The sequence below is a fragment of the Geotrypetes seraphini genome, chromosome 2 (assembly GCF_902459505.1).
Source record: "Geotrypetes seraphini chromosome 2, aGeoSer1.1, whole genome shotgun sequence".
Taxonomy (NCBI): Eukaryota; Metazoa; Chordata; class Amphibia; order Gymnophiona; family Dermophiidae; genus Geotrypetes; species Geotrypetes seraphini.
Genome location: NC_047085.1, coordinates 62,965,519 through 62,981,792, shown reverse-complemented (window position 1 = coordinate 62,981,792; position 16,274 = coordinate 62,965,519). Strand labels below are relative to the sequence as shown.

The 16,274-nt window shown below is 37.6% G+C and overlaps 1 protein-coding gene across 1 annotated transcript in view; it reads left to right on the top strand.

Annotated features, from left to right (window-relative positions):
• DCAF13 (DDB1 and CUL4 associated factor 13) overlaps positions 1-16,274 on the top strand; it is a 148,378-nt gene that overhangs the window by 14,682 nt on the left and 117,422 nt on the right. The window contains exon 5 of the mRNA XM_033933398.1: positions 7,348-7,503. Coding sequence (XP_033789289.1) covers positions 7,348-7,503 — 156 coding nt within the window. The remainder of the gene's footprint in view (positions 1-7,347; positions 7,504-16,274) is intronic.

Below are 16,274 nucleotides of genomic sequence, written 5' to 3'. Positions count from 1 at the left end.
TTCAGCCATAGTACCTTTAATATCACCTTTTATAAGTTGTGTCTGATATAAATTTAGTATATAATATTGAAATCACAGCTATAATCTCTTGTTAATGATATTACTTTCTTTAATTTATTTTAAATATTATTGTGAAGTGTTCAGACCAGGTAACCCAAAATATAGTGAAGTCACTACAATGAGGTTAACAAGGGGACCATCATCGCCTTCACCTGTCCCCTGCCCTCCCTACATGACCATGAACTAATACAGATCAACTTGATGTACTTATCTGAATAGGGGGGTAGTTGTTTTTGTTAATTGTCATTGATGACTGTGTGCTAGTAAAATATATGTGCTCCGTTAAAATCCTAGAACTGTTCGTTCGTTCTTCCAATCCCGTCCCCCCGACTCGAGTTTCACCTCTTCATCAGGGAGGGACACTGGTGTAGGCTCACTGAGATCAGGCTCACTCAAAGCAAACGGGCCAAAGTTAAAAATGATATAAATTTAGTAAATATGGGGAAAGGACATTTTGAAATGTTTTATAAAATTCTACTGTATAACCATCACCACCTGGAGCGGATCCAACTCTAAGAGATCTCAACGCTGTTTCTAATTCTTTTAATGATATAGGTTCATCTAAACTCCGTTTTATATGATCAGGAACCTTAGGTCCAATAATTAAATCTAAAAAATTTTTACCATCTTTTTGCCTCTCCAAATAAGGCTCGGAAGAATACAGGTCCTTATGAAATTTTAGAAATTGCTTTAAAATTATATCCGTTTGATTGGTTATTATAGCATTATCATCTTTTATCCCATTAATGTTAGTTCTTCTTTTTTTTGCTTTAAGATAATTTGCCAATAATCTTCCCGCCTTATTAGAATTTCCATAATACATTGTCTGTTTGGAAAACAAGTCTCTTCTTATCATTTTTGAAGCTAATTCGTTATATTTACCTTTTGCTTTCAAAAGAGCTTGTAATACATCATGTTCCCATTTGCTTACCAATTTAGTTTCTAGTATTTTAATTTCTTTTTCTAACTCTATATACTGTTTTTTAATCTGTTTCCTAACAAAAGCCGAATATGATATAATATGACCTCTCATAGTCGCTTTAAAAGCGTCCCATACATTTTCAATAGATGTATCTTCCACTAAATTAATTTGAAAGAAATCACTAATTTGTGTTTTAAAATTTTCCAAAAATTTTTCATCCACAAGCAATGCATTATCAAATCTCCAAAGAGGTCTTCTATTTTCTAATTGATCTAATTGTAAATCTATCCATACTCCCGCATGATCCGAAATGATAATGGGATCAATGGAAGCCTTAATCACTTACTGCACCTTATGTGATGAAATAAAAATATAATCTATTCTTGAAAATGATTTATGAACCTGTGAACAAAATGAAAATTCCTGATCATTAAAATGAAGAATACGCCATATATCCTTCAAATCACATGATTGAACCAAATTATCTAAACCTAAAGATTTTATACTTTTACCTGGTTTTTTATCCATTAATGGATCCATTACAGCATTAAAATCTCCAGCCACCACTAAATTAGAAGCAGCCAGTGGTAACAACATACTCTGCAATTTTTTAAAGAATTCTGATTGATTCGAATTAGGGGCATATATATTGAACAACGTCAGGGCATTATTTCCCATACTTATATCAACATGTAGCCATCTTCCATGTGGGTCCGAATTTACTATCTTAAAATTTGCCATACACTTTTTATTTATAAGAACTGCTACTCCTGCTTTTTTACCCTCTGCTGGAGCAAAAAAACATTCTTTCACCCACCCACCCGTTAGTTTCTGTGATTCCTTTATATTAAGATGGGTCTCCTGCAGACAATAAACATCCGCGTTTTGCTTCTTTAAAAATGATAATACCTTTTTCCTTTTGATTACATGATTCAGGCCATTGACATTAATAGAAAATATCTTAAAAGACATAATATATTTTATACTCTTTATCATAATCTTCCTCTTCCCTTCTTCCATAACTAAGATCTAAAAAACTTCTCCCCATGGCACACATTCTTACCTCCAAATTACCCAATCCCTTATTAATCTTTTCCTTAATCATCCTAGTAATATCTTTTATACCCACCTTCTTCCCACCCCTCCCTCCCCAATATAATGACTGCTTAAGGACACACATTGGACAGTAATCCCAACTTCCCCCCTCCCCCCCAGGCAACCAATATTTATTAATAACCCCTTTATCCTTTATTGAGACAAACTCACTACCTCTCCACAATATATCTAATTATATCTGTCTTCTAATCATAAAACCTTTTTTCTTTTTCTTTTTTTTTCCATTTTAAAGTAATTAATTTCTTTATCTATTATTTAACATTTAGTCACATAATCATATTTATTTCCTAACATTCCATTAATGCATTTTTATCATTTCACCAATCTCTAATTCATTCCCCCAACATTTTATTTCATTCAAGAAAATTCTATCATAGTCATATATTTAATAAAAAGTATCATTTTCCTATATCTTATATTATCTAATCCATCTTCTCCTATCCTCCTTTAAATATCCAACAACAAATATCCATCTCTTCATATATTTCTGTAAAAAAAAAAAAAAAACTTCAATTTTATAAGTTTTTATCCTCTATTTGTATTTAAACATTTGTATTTCATTTTCAAAATAAATTTTTTTCCCCCCCTTTTTATATTTCCTCTTCTCCAAATTAAATCCAATCTTTTAAAAACTATATTATCACAACATCAATCTTTACATTCCTTCAGCTACCAATAAATTCTTATGTATCTTTCTTTTATATTATTCATTTTCCTTTCCTTTACTTGCATTTAAATATCATATAACTTGTCCTTTCTATCATTAGTCCATTCTGCAATCTTTTCCTTATTGTCCTTTCATTCTTTACTTTCTCCTTTTCTGACTTATTAAATAAACTGAACTTTCATATTTATTTCTTATCTCCATCCATCCACTCTTAAAGACTTTTGACTGCCAATTGTCATTCATTTTTTTTTTTTTATAATATCCTTTTAGTCTATCAGTTCTGCTTTCTCCTTCTTCACATCTATTTATTTTCCTATTCAGTCTTCACTTTTCCTTTTGTGTTAATTTGTCCAGTCCTTTAATCCTTCTTGTTCATTCTTTACTCCAACCATCCATCTTTCAGTCTCCTACAAGTTCAGTCTAATAACTTCACTTTAATGTCTTTCCAGTCTATCCTTCTTTCTTCTTTACATTCTTTTATTTTCTTTTTCACTTGTCCATTTTTATTTCCTGTTCTTTGTTGCATATTCTTCTTTTTCCAACAAACTAAAGTCCCATAGTTCTTTATATTTAATTTTTTGTTCAATATCCACCAATCCAGTCTTGGTATTTATCCCTTCATTTCAACACCCATTGTGCTAAAATGACATAGGTTCTGATTTTGAAAGAAAGGTCTTTAGTTTTTCCGGATCAACAAAATACAAAGATTTATCCCCACAAGATACCCTCATTTTTGCTGGGTAATATAACCCATACTTATATCCTTTTTCCTTTAATTGAGATCTCAGATCAAGGAATTTCTTCCTAATATTTGCTATATTTTTAGCAAAGTCTGGTAAAAACCATATTTTGGATCCTTTATAGTTTAAGTTTTTATCTTTTTTGGCAGCATTTAAAATTTCTATTGCTTGCTGGTATCTTAACATCTTGAATATTAATGGTCTTGGTCTCCCTTGATTTTCCAGACTCTTTATTGGAATCCTGTGTGCCCGTTCTATTTCCAAAGGCTGTTTGAAATCCAACTGCAATAATCTAGGAATTAAATTTTCTAAAAACTGTATTGCATTTTTCCCTTCCAAATTTTCCTGTATTCCAAAAAGTTTTATATTCTTTCTTCTTCCACGGTTTTCGTAATCTTCCAGCTGACTTTTCAATTGAATTATTTCCAAACTGTCATTTTTTGCATCTTTTTCCTTCACATTCTAAGCTCTCCATTTTAACTTCTAATTCTGTTGTTCTTTTATTAGCTACTTCCATTTGTCTGTGTATATTCAGGATTTCTTCCTTCAGTTCTGCCATATTACTCACAGTCTCTGTCAGCATTTGTTTGATTTGCCTCAGTTCCCCCATAACTTCAGCTTTGCTTAACTCCTCTGATACATCAGCAGGAAGCGGAACCTTACTCATGGTAATTTGATCCTGTTTCTGCCTTTTCACTATCTCTATCACTATCTCTATCTCTATCTTTTCACTATCTCTATCATATCTCCCCTCTCCTGCCTTTCCTCCAAAGGCCCCTCCGGTTTCATTCTTACTCTGTCGGGTGCTCGCCATGCTCCCGCTGTCCTCTCCGATGTTTTCAGCCGAAAACAGTTTAAAAGGAAATCTTTATTTATTCAACGGTTGCCCAGGTAAGAGGAGCGCTGCGATCACACGACCATTTTGTGTGCACGCTAAGCCACGCCCCCTGCAGTTGCAGCTTTGAAAAGTACAGCAGGGAGGAGGGAGCCAGCCAGAGGAGGTAACACCTGCGGGAGGGTGGCAAGTGAGAGGGAGGACGAGTGGTGCATTGGGACAAAAGTAAATATAAACCTATCTTTTTTTCTATTTAAACTACAGTACTTTATTTGAGGACTGTTTCTTTAATGTTTAATGTTTTTATAGACTGTGTACTGTACAGGATCCGAGTTACATACAAATTCAACTTAAGAACGGTTTAAAAAAACAAAACCCGTTCTTAACTCGGGGATTGCCTGTATATGGGTAAAAGTCTTTCCAAGTTTAAAAGAATTCATTGTGGAAGTATTCCTGAGCCACACTGAAGTAGTGAAGGCCAAGAAATAACATTTTGTTTTGTTTTAAAATGATCTATTACAGCTGTCCCCAAATGTAAATAATCTTTGGAATAACAGGAAGCCTCAATTTCATGTAAATGCCTTGGATTGCAAGACATTTATGGGAAATAAAAGAAGAGCAGACTGGTTGTATATCACAGTAGACTTAATTCACTCCATATACTTTAGGGCAGGGGTGTCCAAGCTTTTGGCTTCCCTGGGCCGCATTGGCCGAAAAAAATGTTTCTGGGGCTGCACAAACGTGCAAACGCTGCAGCAAGACAGAGGAGGGAGCCGGCAAGACGGTAAACACCTAGGGGCAGCAGAGTAAAACACTGCATCGCCCTCGACTAGGGCCGCACAAAATACTTCACTGGGCCGCAGGTTGGACACCCCTGCTTTAGGATATTTACACATGCATACCTAACATAGCCATGTTTTGCCCAAGGGGCTTCTTCAGTGGCAGTTGATTTACTGTGTACAGTTCACCCTCCAAATTTGCAGGGGCTAGGAACAGAGCTGGGCTGTGAATATGGAAAAATCGCAAATAACTTTAGGGTCGACTCTGATCCACCCCCACCTCCTGGACCTCTCCACACCTTACCTGGTGGTTTAGTGGTGAAGTGGGGGCAGGAGCGATATTCCTGTGCTCTTGCCCCATGCAGAACCATGAACAAAAATGGCTGTTGGGAGTTCCTGCTGTAGTCTTGTGAGACCACGAGAACTCGTGGCAGCCATTTTTGTTCATGACATACACGGGGCAGGAGCATAGGAAGATCACTCTTGTCCCGCTTCATCGCTAGACCACCAGGTCAAAGGTGTGGAGAGGTCTGGGAGGTGGGAGTGAGTGAAGGTTTAGAGACTCGCAAATAACTGAAGTCGTGAGTCTTAAACCCGCAAAGTTGGAAGGAGAGGTGTATATACATATGCAATATTAAATATAAATCATAAAATTTATAATTTAGAAATAGATTAAAAATATGGTATACATAATGCAGTTAAAAACAACATCTAAATTTGAAAGTAATTAAAAGGAAGGTCATTGCCTAAGACAATACATATACTGGAATATGTTGCCTGGAATTTTGCGATACTGTGCTGGGAGGATGAATTTAAAGAAAATGTTAAAAACTCAATTGTTAGTGCTTTCCTGTGTTAGGTTTTTTTTTTCCTTTTTTATGAGAGCTGTTTGTAATCATGTCTGTATGTGGGGTTTAACTTGTTACGATTGTAAGCTTTGTAAACCATATAGTTAATATACAGTATATACATTTTTAAATAAATAAATACTGTAAGTATTGTGACAGAAACTTATAATAACTGAAATCAGGCATGGACATTAGTAAAACCAGTAGACACAAATATAATTGAGCTTATCCAATTGGTGTGAAATTCAGGCTTAACAAACTGGAACATGCTAGTATCAGAATAAATAAAAAAAACCCAGTTATCTACCACAAACCTAGGTTTTAAAGAAGTGGTTTTTATGGTGTTGCAATCATTTTAAGATGTTCCCTGTTCATATTTATACGGATTACAGGTTTTTTTTAAATATATGATTCAAACTTCCTACTGGAAGATAAGATGTAGATTTTTTTTTTCTATTAGATTATGCAATATGGATATTTATTTTGCTTTCTGATGACAAACTTAAGTTTTTAAGGGCTCTATTTACTAAACTGTGGTAAAAACTTTATACTTTGGAGGAAAGGCAGGAGAGGGGAGATATGATAGAGATGTTTAAATACTTATGTAATATAAATGTGCATGTGTTGAGTCTCTTTCATTTGAAAGGAAACTCTGCAATGAGAGGACATAGGATGAAGTTAAGAGGTGATAGGCTCCAGAGTAATCTGAGGAAATACTTTTTTACAGAAAGGGTGGTAGATGCATGGAATAGTCTCCTGGAAAAGGTAGTGGAGACAGAGACTGTGTCTGAATTCAAAAGGGCCTGGATAGGCACGTGGGATCTCTCGGAGAGAGAAAGAGATAATGGTTACTGCGGATGGGCCATTGGGTCTTTATCTGCCATCATGTTTCTATGTAAAATGGCTTACCATGGAATGTGTTTAGGCATCCTGTGGTAAGTTTGAGATCTAAATGCAGAAATCACATGCTAAAAAATTTATTTTCACTGCAGAAGGGACATGTTGGAGAGTGGATGCTTCTGTGCTGATCAGTTAGCATTGGCTACATTATCATGCAGTAACTGATTTGTACAGTTTTAGTGCTTGAGTCCTTAGGTATGGTTTGTTATGCTCTTTATATTTTACTGGATTTCAGTGGCTTCTAATATAATTTTACTTTATTCCGTGATGAAGTGTTATTTAAGAATAAAATAACTTCAACTTTGGCAATATTGTTTACTTACAGGTATGTGGGGGTGGGGTGATAAAGTGTCAATAACTATACACACTCGCAAACAGATATTTTGGTTCTTTAATTCCAGTAAGCTAAAGATATGTAGATACATTTTAAAATATTAGCTGATTGTAGTTTTTAATTTCCTTTTTTTTTTGCATGGAAAGACTGTGTATACTGGCATTGATCACCACTGGAAAGATGCTGTGTTTGCGACCTGTGGGCAGCAGGTGGACATTTGGGATGAACAGAGATCTAGTCCCATGCGTTCCTTCACATGGGGCGTTGACAGCATTTGTAGTGTTAAATTTAACCCCATTGAGGTAACTTTTTTTTAAATTTTTTGTGTTTGTGCATCAAAACTGCTTATTGTTCCACTTGTTCCCAAATATTGTTGTTTAAAGACAAGCCTATTAGGAGAAATGTTGAAGTGTATTTACACAGAACTATGTTTCCATAATTCAAGCAGAAGTTTTTGAAAGGCCTACACCATAAAGCAGTTATAAAAATTTTACAATTCTTTTTAAGCTTTTATTTTTTTATTTCACCTGGCTATTTCTTTCTGCTCTTTTGGGCTTCTAACTCAAATTGGTATTAGGGTTGGGATAAGTCACTATGGGGTCCTGTTTTACTAAAGCTTAACATGCACCAATGGACATTAATGTACACAAAACCGTGCTAGCAGTTTCTAGCGCGGGGAGCCACGTTGAATGGCCCGCGCTGCTCCTGACGCTCATAGGAACTCAATGAGTGTCGGGAGCAGCGCGAGCCATTCAGTGCAGTTCTCTGCACTAAAAACCGCTAGCGGTTTCGTAGAAGAGGGGGTAAGTATTATGTGGCCCATAGTATAAAATAGGACATGCAGCATTTAGTAAAAGGACCCATATAAGCCTTCATTCCCAACATGGGGATTTTCCCTTTATTTGATATTCCCTTACAACTTGGTTTAGTCCACTCATTGCAGCATTGGTTACAAGTTTGTTTAATGTTGGATAAAATCGCTTTTTTCATAGATTACAAAGCAATGAACAATAAATAATAAAATGGGGGAGACAAACAATGGGGAATCACAGAGTACATTCAATGAAGGAGAAATGTAGGGAGGAACTACAATTTGGTATGGGAAGGAGAACAGAGAAGGGATAAAACAAAAGGGGATTTATTAGATCAGTGCTTACCTGCTTCGAGTGGGGAAAATTGACTGAGCTCCAAAGGCAAATTAATTAAAGGCGTCCCTATATAGGTAGCTTTTTAATTTTGATTTAAACTTGTCAAGGGTTCTTTCTTCTCTTACCGGAGCAGGTAGTAGGTTCCAAGTTTGAGGAGCAGTGACAGAGAAAAGTGTGTTACGCCTAGTATTTATAATTTGTAAGGATGGAATAGTGAGTAGGTTTTTGTCCTCTGATCTATTCTTAACAGGGCTGTGCACCTGAGCTCCTTCTGTTATATTGCTGCAGGTCCTAAATCTGGCCACTAAATATTACAATTGCAAATAACTTGGATTCCTTCTCATAGAAACATAGAAACATAGAAGATGACGGCAGAAAAGGGCTACAGCCCATCAAGTCTGCCCACTCTGCTTACCCACCCCCTGTCTATGCCCTAATGACCCAATTTTCTTATCTTGACCCTCGTAGGGATCCCACATGGGTATCCCATTTATTCTTAAAGTCTGGCACGCTGTTTGCCTCGATCACCTGCACTGGAAGCTTGTTCCAATGATCAACCACTCTCTCTGTGAAGAAATACTTTCTGGTGTCGACATGAAATTTTCCGCTCCTGAGTTTGAGCGGGTGCACTCTTGTGGCCGAGGGTCCCTTGAGAAAGAAAATATCATCTTCCACTTCGACACGTCCTGTGAGGTACTTAAATGTTTCGATCATGTCTCTCCTCTCCCTACGTTCCTCGAGAGTGTAGAGCTGCAATTTGTTCAGTCTCTCTTCATACGAGAGACCCTTGAGCCCCGAGATCATCCTGGTGGCCGTCCGCTGAACCGATTCAATTCTACGCACATCTTTACTGTAATGTGGCCTCCAGAATTGCACACAGTACTCCAGATGAGGTCTCACCATGGCCCTGTACAACGGCATTATGACTTCAGGCTTTCGGCTCCTACAGCATCCATGAGTTGGTACTTCTTACTCCCTCTCTAGCCTAATAGAAATCCATTTGGAGGGACTGATTGTAGAAAGCATTTTCCACATGTAAAATAGAATTTACACATAGAGAAGACCTTTATATAAAACAGTCCAAAGCAAACCAGCTATCTTGCCATGTATAACTCCAAATGCAAAGAACTGAACTTTGATATATAGACACTGGGGATATCTCAGAACGCTACTCTGAAAGATATCAGCATAGCAGCACTCCTCACTGAGTTCACCCTGTGTATATCAAACCTAATATTTTTTTATTTTTATATTTTATAGTTCAACTCGTAACTTGTCATGAAAATTTTCTTTAAACATATTAATTTTATAAATATTTCTTCATCTTTTTTGCTTATAAAAACTTCATCTTATTATTAAAGCATTCCATTTTCAAAAATTCACTAATGGATAATGCACTTATCTTATATATATCAACTGTGTGGCCGCACTATTCCCCACCAACGCGTTTCGCCTTCTTCAGGACGGGCTAGTGCTGCAACTGTTGGCTTACACCATTCCATTCTGCGGCCGCAGAATGGAATGGTGTAAGCCAACAGTTGCAGCACTCAGGCCTGCATTTTTCCCTGCTTTGACCATTGTAATAGCCTTTTAGTGGGAATCTCAAAGAATCATCTGAGAGCTCCACAAGTTGTTCAAAATGACACAACTAGAATCGCCACTAGTACTGAGAAATTTGACCATGCAACTCCAAGTTTAATCTCGCTTCACTGGCTTCCAGTTGAACAGAGAATCATCTTTAAGCTTCCCTGCCTAAGGTACAAAGATCTTTATAACTTAGCCCCTCCTCTTGCTAATTTCCGCATTGTTACAGCATTAACAGCCTACCGGCATGCTATGTTCCTCTGGTGATCTTCTGGTAGTTCCCTCCATATGATTAGTCCGGCTAGAAACTCATAGAAGATCTCTCTTCAGTGTCACAGAACCTAAACTTTGGAATGCTATGAGGCTCATTTTCAAAGCACCTTGACACACACAGTTTCTATGGTACTTTGTGTGTCTAAGTTCTTTAAAAATGGGCTAGTATGCTTTCAACTCTCCATACATTGTCCAGCTTTGCATCTTTCAAGAAAAAGCTCAATACCATTCTTTTCCTTCATGCCTATGGGGTCTTCATGAGTGTACCCACTGTCTAATCATCTTAGTCTAGTGTTTTTGTTAATTATCACTAATTGTTCATCTTCTGTTGTTTCATTTAAGGCTGTGTATGTCTGTTGTAATCCGCCTGGAACTTTGAATAGTGCGGAATAGAAATGTAGAAAATTAATAAAATATTGGAAGAGACCGATTTTAATAAGCCTTATTGGGGCTTGCATGAATGGAGGTGGGACTGAAGGAATCTGGAATGTTAATCAGGCAGCATGGATGAACAGTCAGGTATTGGAGTGGAAAACGATGTCAGCCTCACAATTCTGGGGTGGATGTTATGGGAGAATTCTGCACTAAAGGAGGAAAAAGGAGGAAAGTAGGATCCAATGAAATTGGGATAACAAGGCGAATAATAGAGGGGCCCTGAAGTGCCCATGGAGGCACCTTAATGAGTACACAAAAAGCACAACCTGCTTCTTGGTCATGCTCTTATATTTTTATTGAAAAAAGTATTTCTTTGCTTTTGCAAAAGATACTGCTATGTCATGTTATTACTTTAATAATGCAAATGGAATTATCATAGATTCATGGTTTCTAATTGGTTTAAAAGAGTTTATATAAATTTTAAAATAAATATATTAACTAAATTACATGCGACTCTTGTCCCAGTGATTGTTTATCTGTGTACTTTTTTGAGAATTATGATCAATTTTACTAGGCCATTGAGAATTCATTGGGCTTTTTAAGTTCAGTATTTTTTTATTTCAATAATGATTGACATCAAGGCTTTCCTTTACTTGAGAGATATGTGAAAAAGAATAAGGCATAATTGTTTATGTTTACCAGATGAGCATTAGATATTCTCTCCTAAATCTGATTTTGTGTCTAGGCCAGTCAGATTCTGTGACATATTTTATTGTACTGTGAGGAAGATTGTTTAAATATGTTAAAGAAACTTAGTGCAAAATAAACAAATACATCATAAATATGTCAAGTCTGTCATCAAGCTGTGACGAAGCTAACACAAATTTTCTTTATTCTTAATATGGTTCCCAAAATCAGACCCCCAACACCCCCAAAATTAGCCTGTAACAGACAACCTGGTGTGGCAGGCTGCCTTGGCTTTCCAGGAGAGGTCAGCAGACAAAAGAACACACTGGCATATGAGTAAATGCTTTTTATTTCTTTTAAGTTTGCCTCACACATTACAAATAAGGTTTGGCTTACCTCAGCCAAATGCTGCGTCTGTTTAGGATCTCTCTCTTTGGGTCCTACCCCAACTGACTGAAGCCTGGGCAGAAATACTCTTCCCTGAGTCCCGCCCCTCTGACCCAACACCGAGCCATGGAGAACAGGCCCCTCTGGGACCTGTAGTCTTTCCCAAATGTGCAATGCCCTCTGCTGCCCAGTGGCATAATAGCAGTTCTAGAGTGGGAAAATCTCTCAATCTGTCACAAAGCCATAATATCCGATATGGAGTGTACCACCATCTCACTTGCAGCAGCTGTCAATGAATTCAGAAAAGGCTCCCATGTCAAGCAAAACTGTTCTCCCTGCACAGATATAATATCCCTGGTACCACAGCATTCCATTCTTAGTAAATGAATCATCTGGACTTGCCAAGGTTGTAGTGTTGGAGCCTCAGAACTAAGCCATTGTAGCAGAATAGGTGGGTTTGTTTTGTGTTTTTGCCATCAGTACCATCTTGTGCAGAAACCCAATAAATCTTTTTGGGACAGGATGTGAAGTTTATAATTACCAAACAAACGAGAAGGATGAACATCCACTTTTATTTTCCAAACAGTAAAAACAAAACTAAATAACTGTCAAGAATAGCATCACTTTTGTACAGAACCAAAACATGTTTCCCAGTGTAGCTGCTGCTTTTGCACGAAGAGAGACTGAACAAATTGCAGCTCTACACTCTCGAGGAACGTAGGGAGAGGGGAGACATGATCGAAACATTTAAGTACCTCACGGGACGTGTCGAAGTTGAAGATGATATTTTCTTTCTCAAGGGTCCCTCGGCCACAAGAGGGCACCCGCTCAAACTCAGGGGCGGAAAATTTCATGGCGACACCAGAAAGTATTTCTTCACAGAGAGAGTGGTTGATCATTGGAACAAGCTTCCAGTGCAGGTGATCGAGGCAGACAGTGTGCCAGACTTTAAGAATAAATGGGATACCCATGTGGGATCCCTACGAGGGTCAAAATAAGGAAATTGGGTCATTAGGGCATAGACAGAGGGTGGGTAAGCAGAGTGGGCAGACTTGATGGGCTGTAGCCCTTTTCTGCCGTCATCTTCTATGTTTCTATGTTATTTCAGACCAACAGCATGAGTTTGTAGAGATATCATCTTTGCTTGATACAAGGAAATATAAAGATGTAGAAGAATTTATAATTCAGTTTTCCAAAGCATTACATTGTCAAATAAACCTTTCATATTCTTATAAGCCTCCCTTAAGCAATATACAAGTCCTTTGACCACTGAACTACCAGTTTGGTAAATGAAATGACCTGGGTGGCTTTCTTGAGGTACTTTTGAATTGAGAGCCAAAAGTATAGACTATTGTAAGCACTTCTGACCTCTTCATTCAAATGAGGCCTATCTAAATTCAACATAATGTTTTAATTGTAAAAATTCAAAAGCATCCTTATTGTGCAGAATATACTCTTTCTGAAAATCAAAAGTTTCTTATTATTCTCTTCAGTCAAAATGTGATACATATATCTTATCATCCTAATTTTGAAAAATTCTATTATCACTCCCTGGAGGGAAATCTGGATTACCACAAATAGGTAAGTATGGTGACTCTGTTGAGGAAAGGTTAAGATGTCTACAAATCCTTCTCCATGTTCCTGTCAAGGGTGGCAATAAGATATGATCTTTAAGAAGTACTGGTAATTTGCCAGGAGAAGCCGACAATATACATTTAACACACCTGATCAATCTCACTAACATTGAAGACATTCTTACTATCAACAAAAAATTGGAAAAAATAAGCGACTGGCTCTACTCTAATATGCTCTCTCTCAATGTAAACAAGTCCAAATCCATGATCTTCCCATTCAGGCAAGGTCAATCGCTACTCTCGCCCATGGAATTTAAGTCTATGCCAGTTCAGTCAGTAAAAACCATAAAGCTCTTGGGAATTATTCTAGACAAGAAACTCACATTTCATGATCACATCAGTTCAGTCGTAAGGAAATGTTTTCACCGTCTCTGTATGATTCGCTCTCTAGCAAAATTCTTAGATCAAGCTTCTCTTAACATTCTCATTCATTCTTTAGTAATCTCTTGCTTAGACTATGGCAACGCCCTATTTAAGGGAATTAGAAAAAAGGAAATTTGACACCTTCAGATTATTCAGAACACCGTTGTCAAAATTATCTTTAACACAAAATAATTCGACCATGTAACTCCTCTGATGGTCAAAGCACACTGGTTGCCCATCTCCCATCGTATCACCAATAAAATACTGCTATTAACCTTCAAAACTAGACAAACAGGGCAGCCTGAATTCATTAATAGACTTCTAGTACCCCTCACCTCTCAACGTACTCTTCGGTCATCTAATCAAAATCTGCTAACAATTCCATCACTGAAAATTATCAATATTATGTGTAATAATATTTTCTCTGTTACTTACCCTACGCTCTGGAATTCAACACCGGCTCACCTGCGAGAGATTCACATGTTAGATAATTTCAAGATCAGCCTAAAAACAATCCTTTTTAAAGATGCTTTTGCAGTATGATCGTCCTTTTAAGGACAACCTGACTGATTACTAGCCCATTCTCTGTGGCAATTATAGCAGCTCAGGGGGGAAAAAATTTTACCCTTTGTTTTTTCCTTAATTGTTCTTTTCTCTCAAATTATTGTAGTTCTATCCTTTTCCTTTCGTGTCAGTTTGATTTGTGAGATTTTGTACTTGTCTTTGTTGGATATTAATTAGCTTCTAATTTTAATGTGTCTATCACTCTGTTTTTTCTTTTTATTGTAAAGCTGCTTTGTAATTTTGAAAAGGTGGGATAACAAATTTTTAATAAACTTGAAACTTATGTCTAAACAAGTTATTGAAAATTCTTCAGTGTCCCTAAATCAATCATTGTGTCTCCTATGATTGACAGTCATTAGATATTTAATGTTCAATACACCTAAACTAGCTCTCTCTTTTGGCTTAAGAGCTTGATAGATTGATATTCTTGAGTGTTTCCCATTCCAAATATATTGCTGAAGTACTTTAATATGATTTTTCTCATCTTTTACCTTCCAATGGATAAGTAACATCTAAGACAGGGGTCTCAAAGTCCCTCCTTGAGGGCCGCAATCCAGTCGGATTTTCAGGATTTCCCCAATGAATATGCATGAGATCTATGTGCATGCACTGCTTTCAATGCATATTCATTGGGGAAATCCTGAAAACCCGACTGGATTGCGGCCCTCAAATGGTATCTCTGCAGTGGAGTCAAATTAAGCTTATACACCTGAGTAAGATCAGTTGCTATGAACACACCTAAATATTTTACATAATCCATTCTCCAACTTAGAGGAAAGATTCCCTTCCAGGAATCACTCACTAAAGTTGCAACTTGCAGTGCTTAAGAGGAAGATTATACAGAAATAATGTAATACAAAAGTTTTCAATGCTATACAGGTCCAGCTTTCATGTGTGTGAACATAAGAACTGCCGCTGCTGGGTCAGACCAGTGGTCCATCGTGCCCAGCAGTCAGCTCATGCGGCGGCCCTTAGGTGAGACTAGCCTTACCTGCATACGTTCTGTTTCAGCAGGAACTTGTCTAACTTTGTCTTGAATCCCTGAAGGGTGTTTTCCCCTATAATAGCCTCCGGAAGAGCGTTCCAGTTTTCTACCACTCTCTGGGTGAAGAAGAACTTCCTTACATTTGTGCGGAATCTATCCCCTTTTAACTTTAGAGAGTGCCTTCTCGTTCTCCCTACCTTGGAGAGGGTGAGCAATCTGTCTTTATCTACTAAGTCTATTCCCTTCATTATCTTGAATGTTTCGATCATGTCCCCTCTCAGTTTCCTCTTTTCAAGGGAGAAGAGGCCCAGTTTCTCTAATCTCTCACTGTACGACAACTCCTCCAGCCCCTTAACCATTTTAGTCGCTCTTCTCTGGACCCTTTCGAGTAGTACTGTGTTCTTTTTCATGTATGGCAACAAGTGCTAGACGCAGTATTTCAGGTGAGGGTGTACCATGGCCTGATACAGTGGCATGATAACCTTCTCTGATCTGTTTGTTATCCCCTTCTTAATCATTCTTAGCATTCTGTTGCCCTTTTCGCCGCCGCCACACATTACCCGGACAGCTTCATTAACTTGTCAACCAGTACTCCCAAGTCTCTTTCCTGGGGGGGTCTCTCCAAGTACTGCATTGGATATCTTGTATTTGTGTAAAAGATTTTTGTTACCGACATGCATCACCTTATACTTATCCACGTTAAACCTCATTTGCCATCTCGAGGCCCATTTCTCGAAAGTGTTTATGTCCCATTGCAGTCTTCGCAATCCTCCTGTGTCTTCACTACTCTGAATAACTTCGTATCGTCTGAAAATTTAAGCACCTTGCTCGTCGTACCAATTTCCAGGTCCTTTATAAATATGTTTAAGAGCACGGGTCCAAGCACTGAACTCTGCGGCACTCCACTCGTGACGCTTTTCCAGTCCGAGTATTGTCCAAATACCCCCACTCTCTGTTTCTTATCCGCCGGCCAGTTTTTAATCCACGTGGGTATTTCACCCTTGATTCCATGGCTCGCAATTTTTCGAAGTAGTCGTTCATGCGGAACCTTGTTGAATGCCTTCTGAAAATCC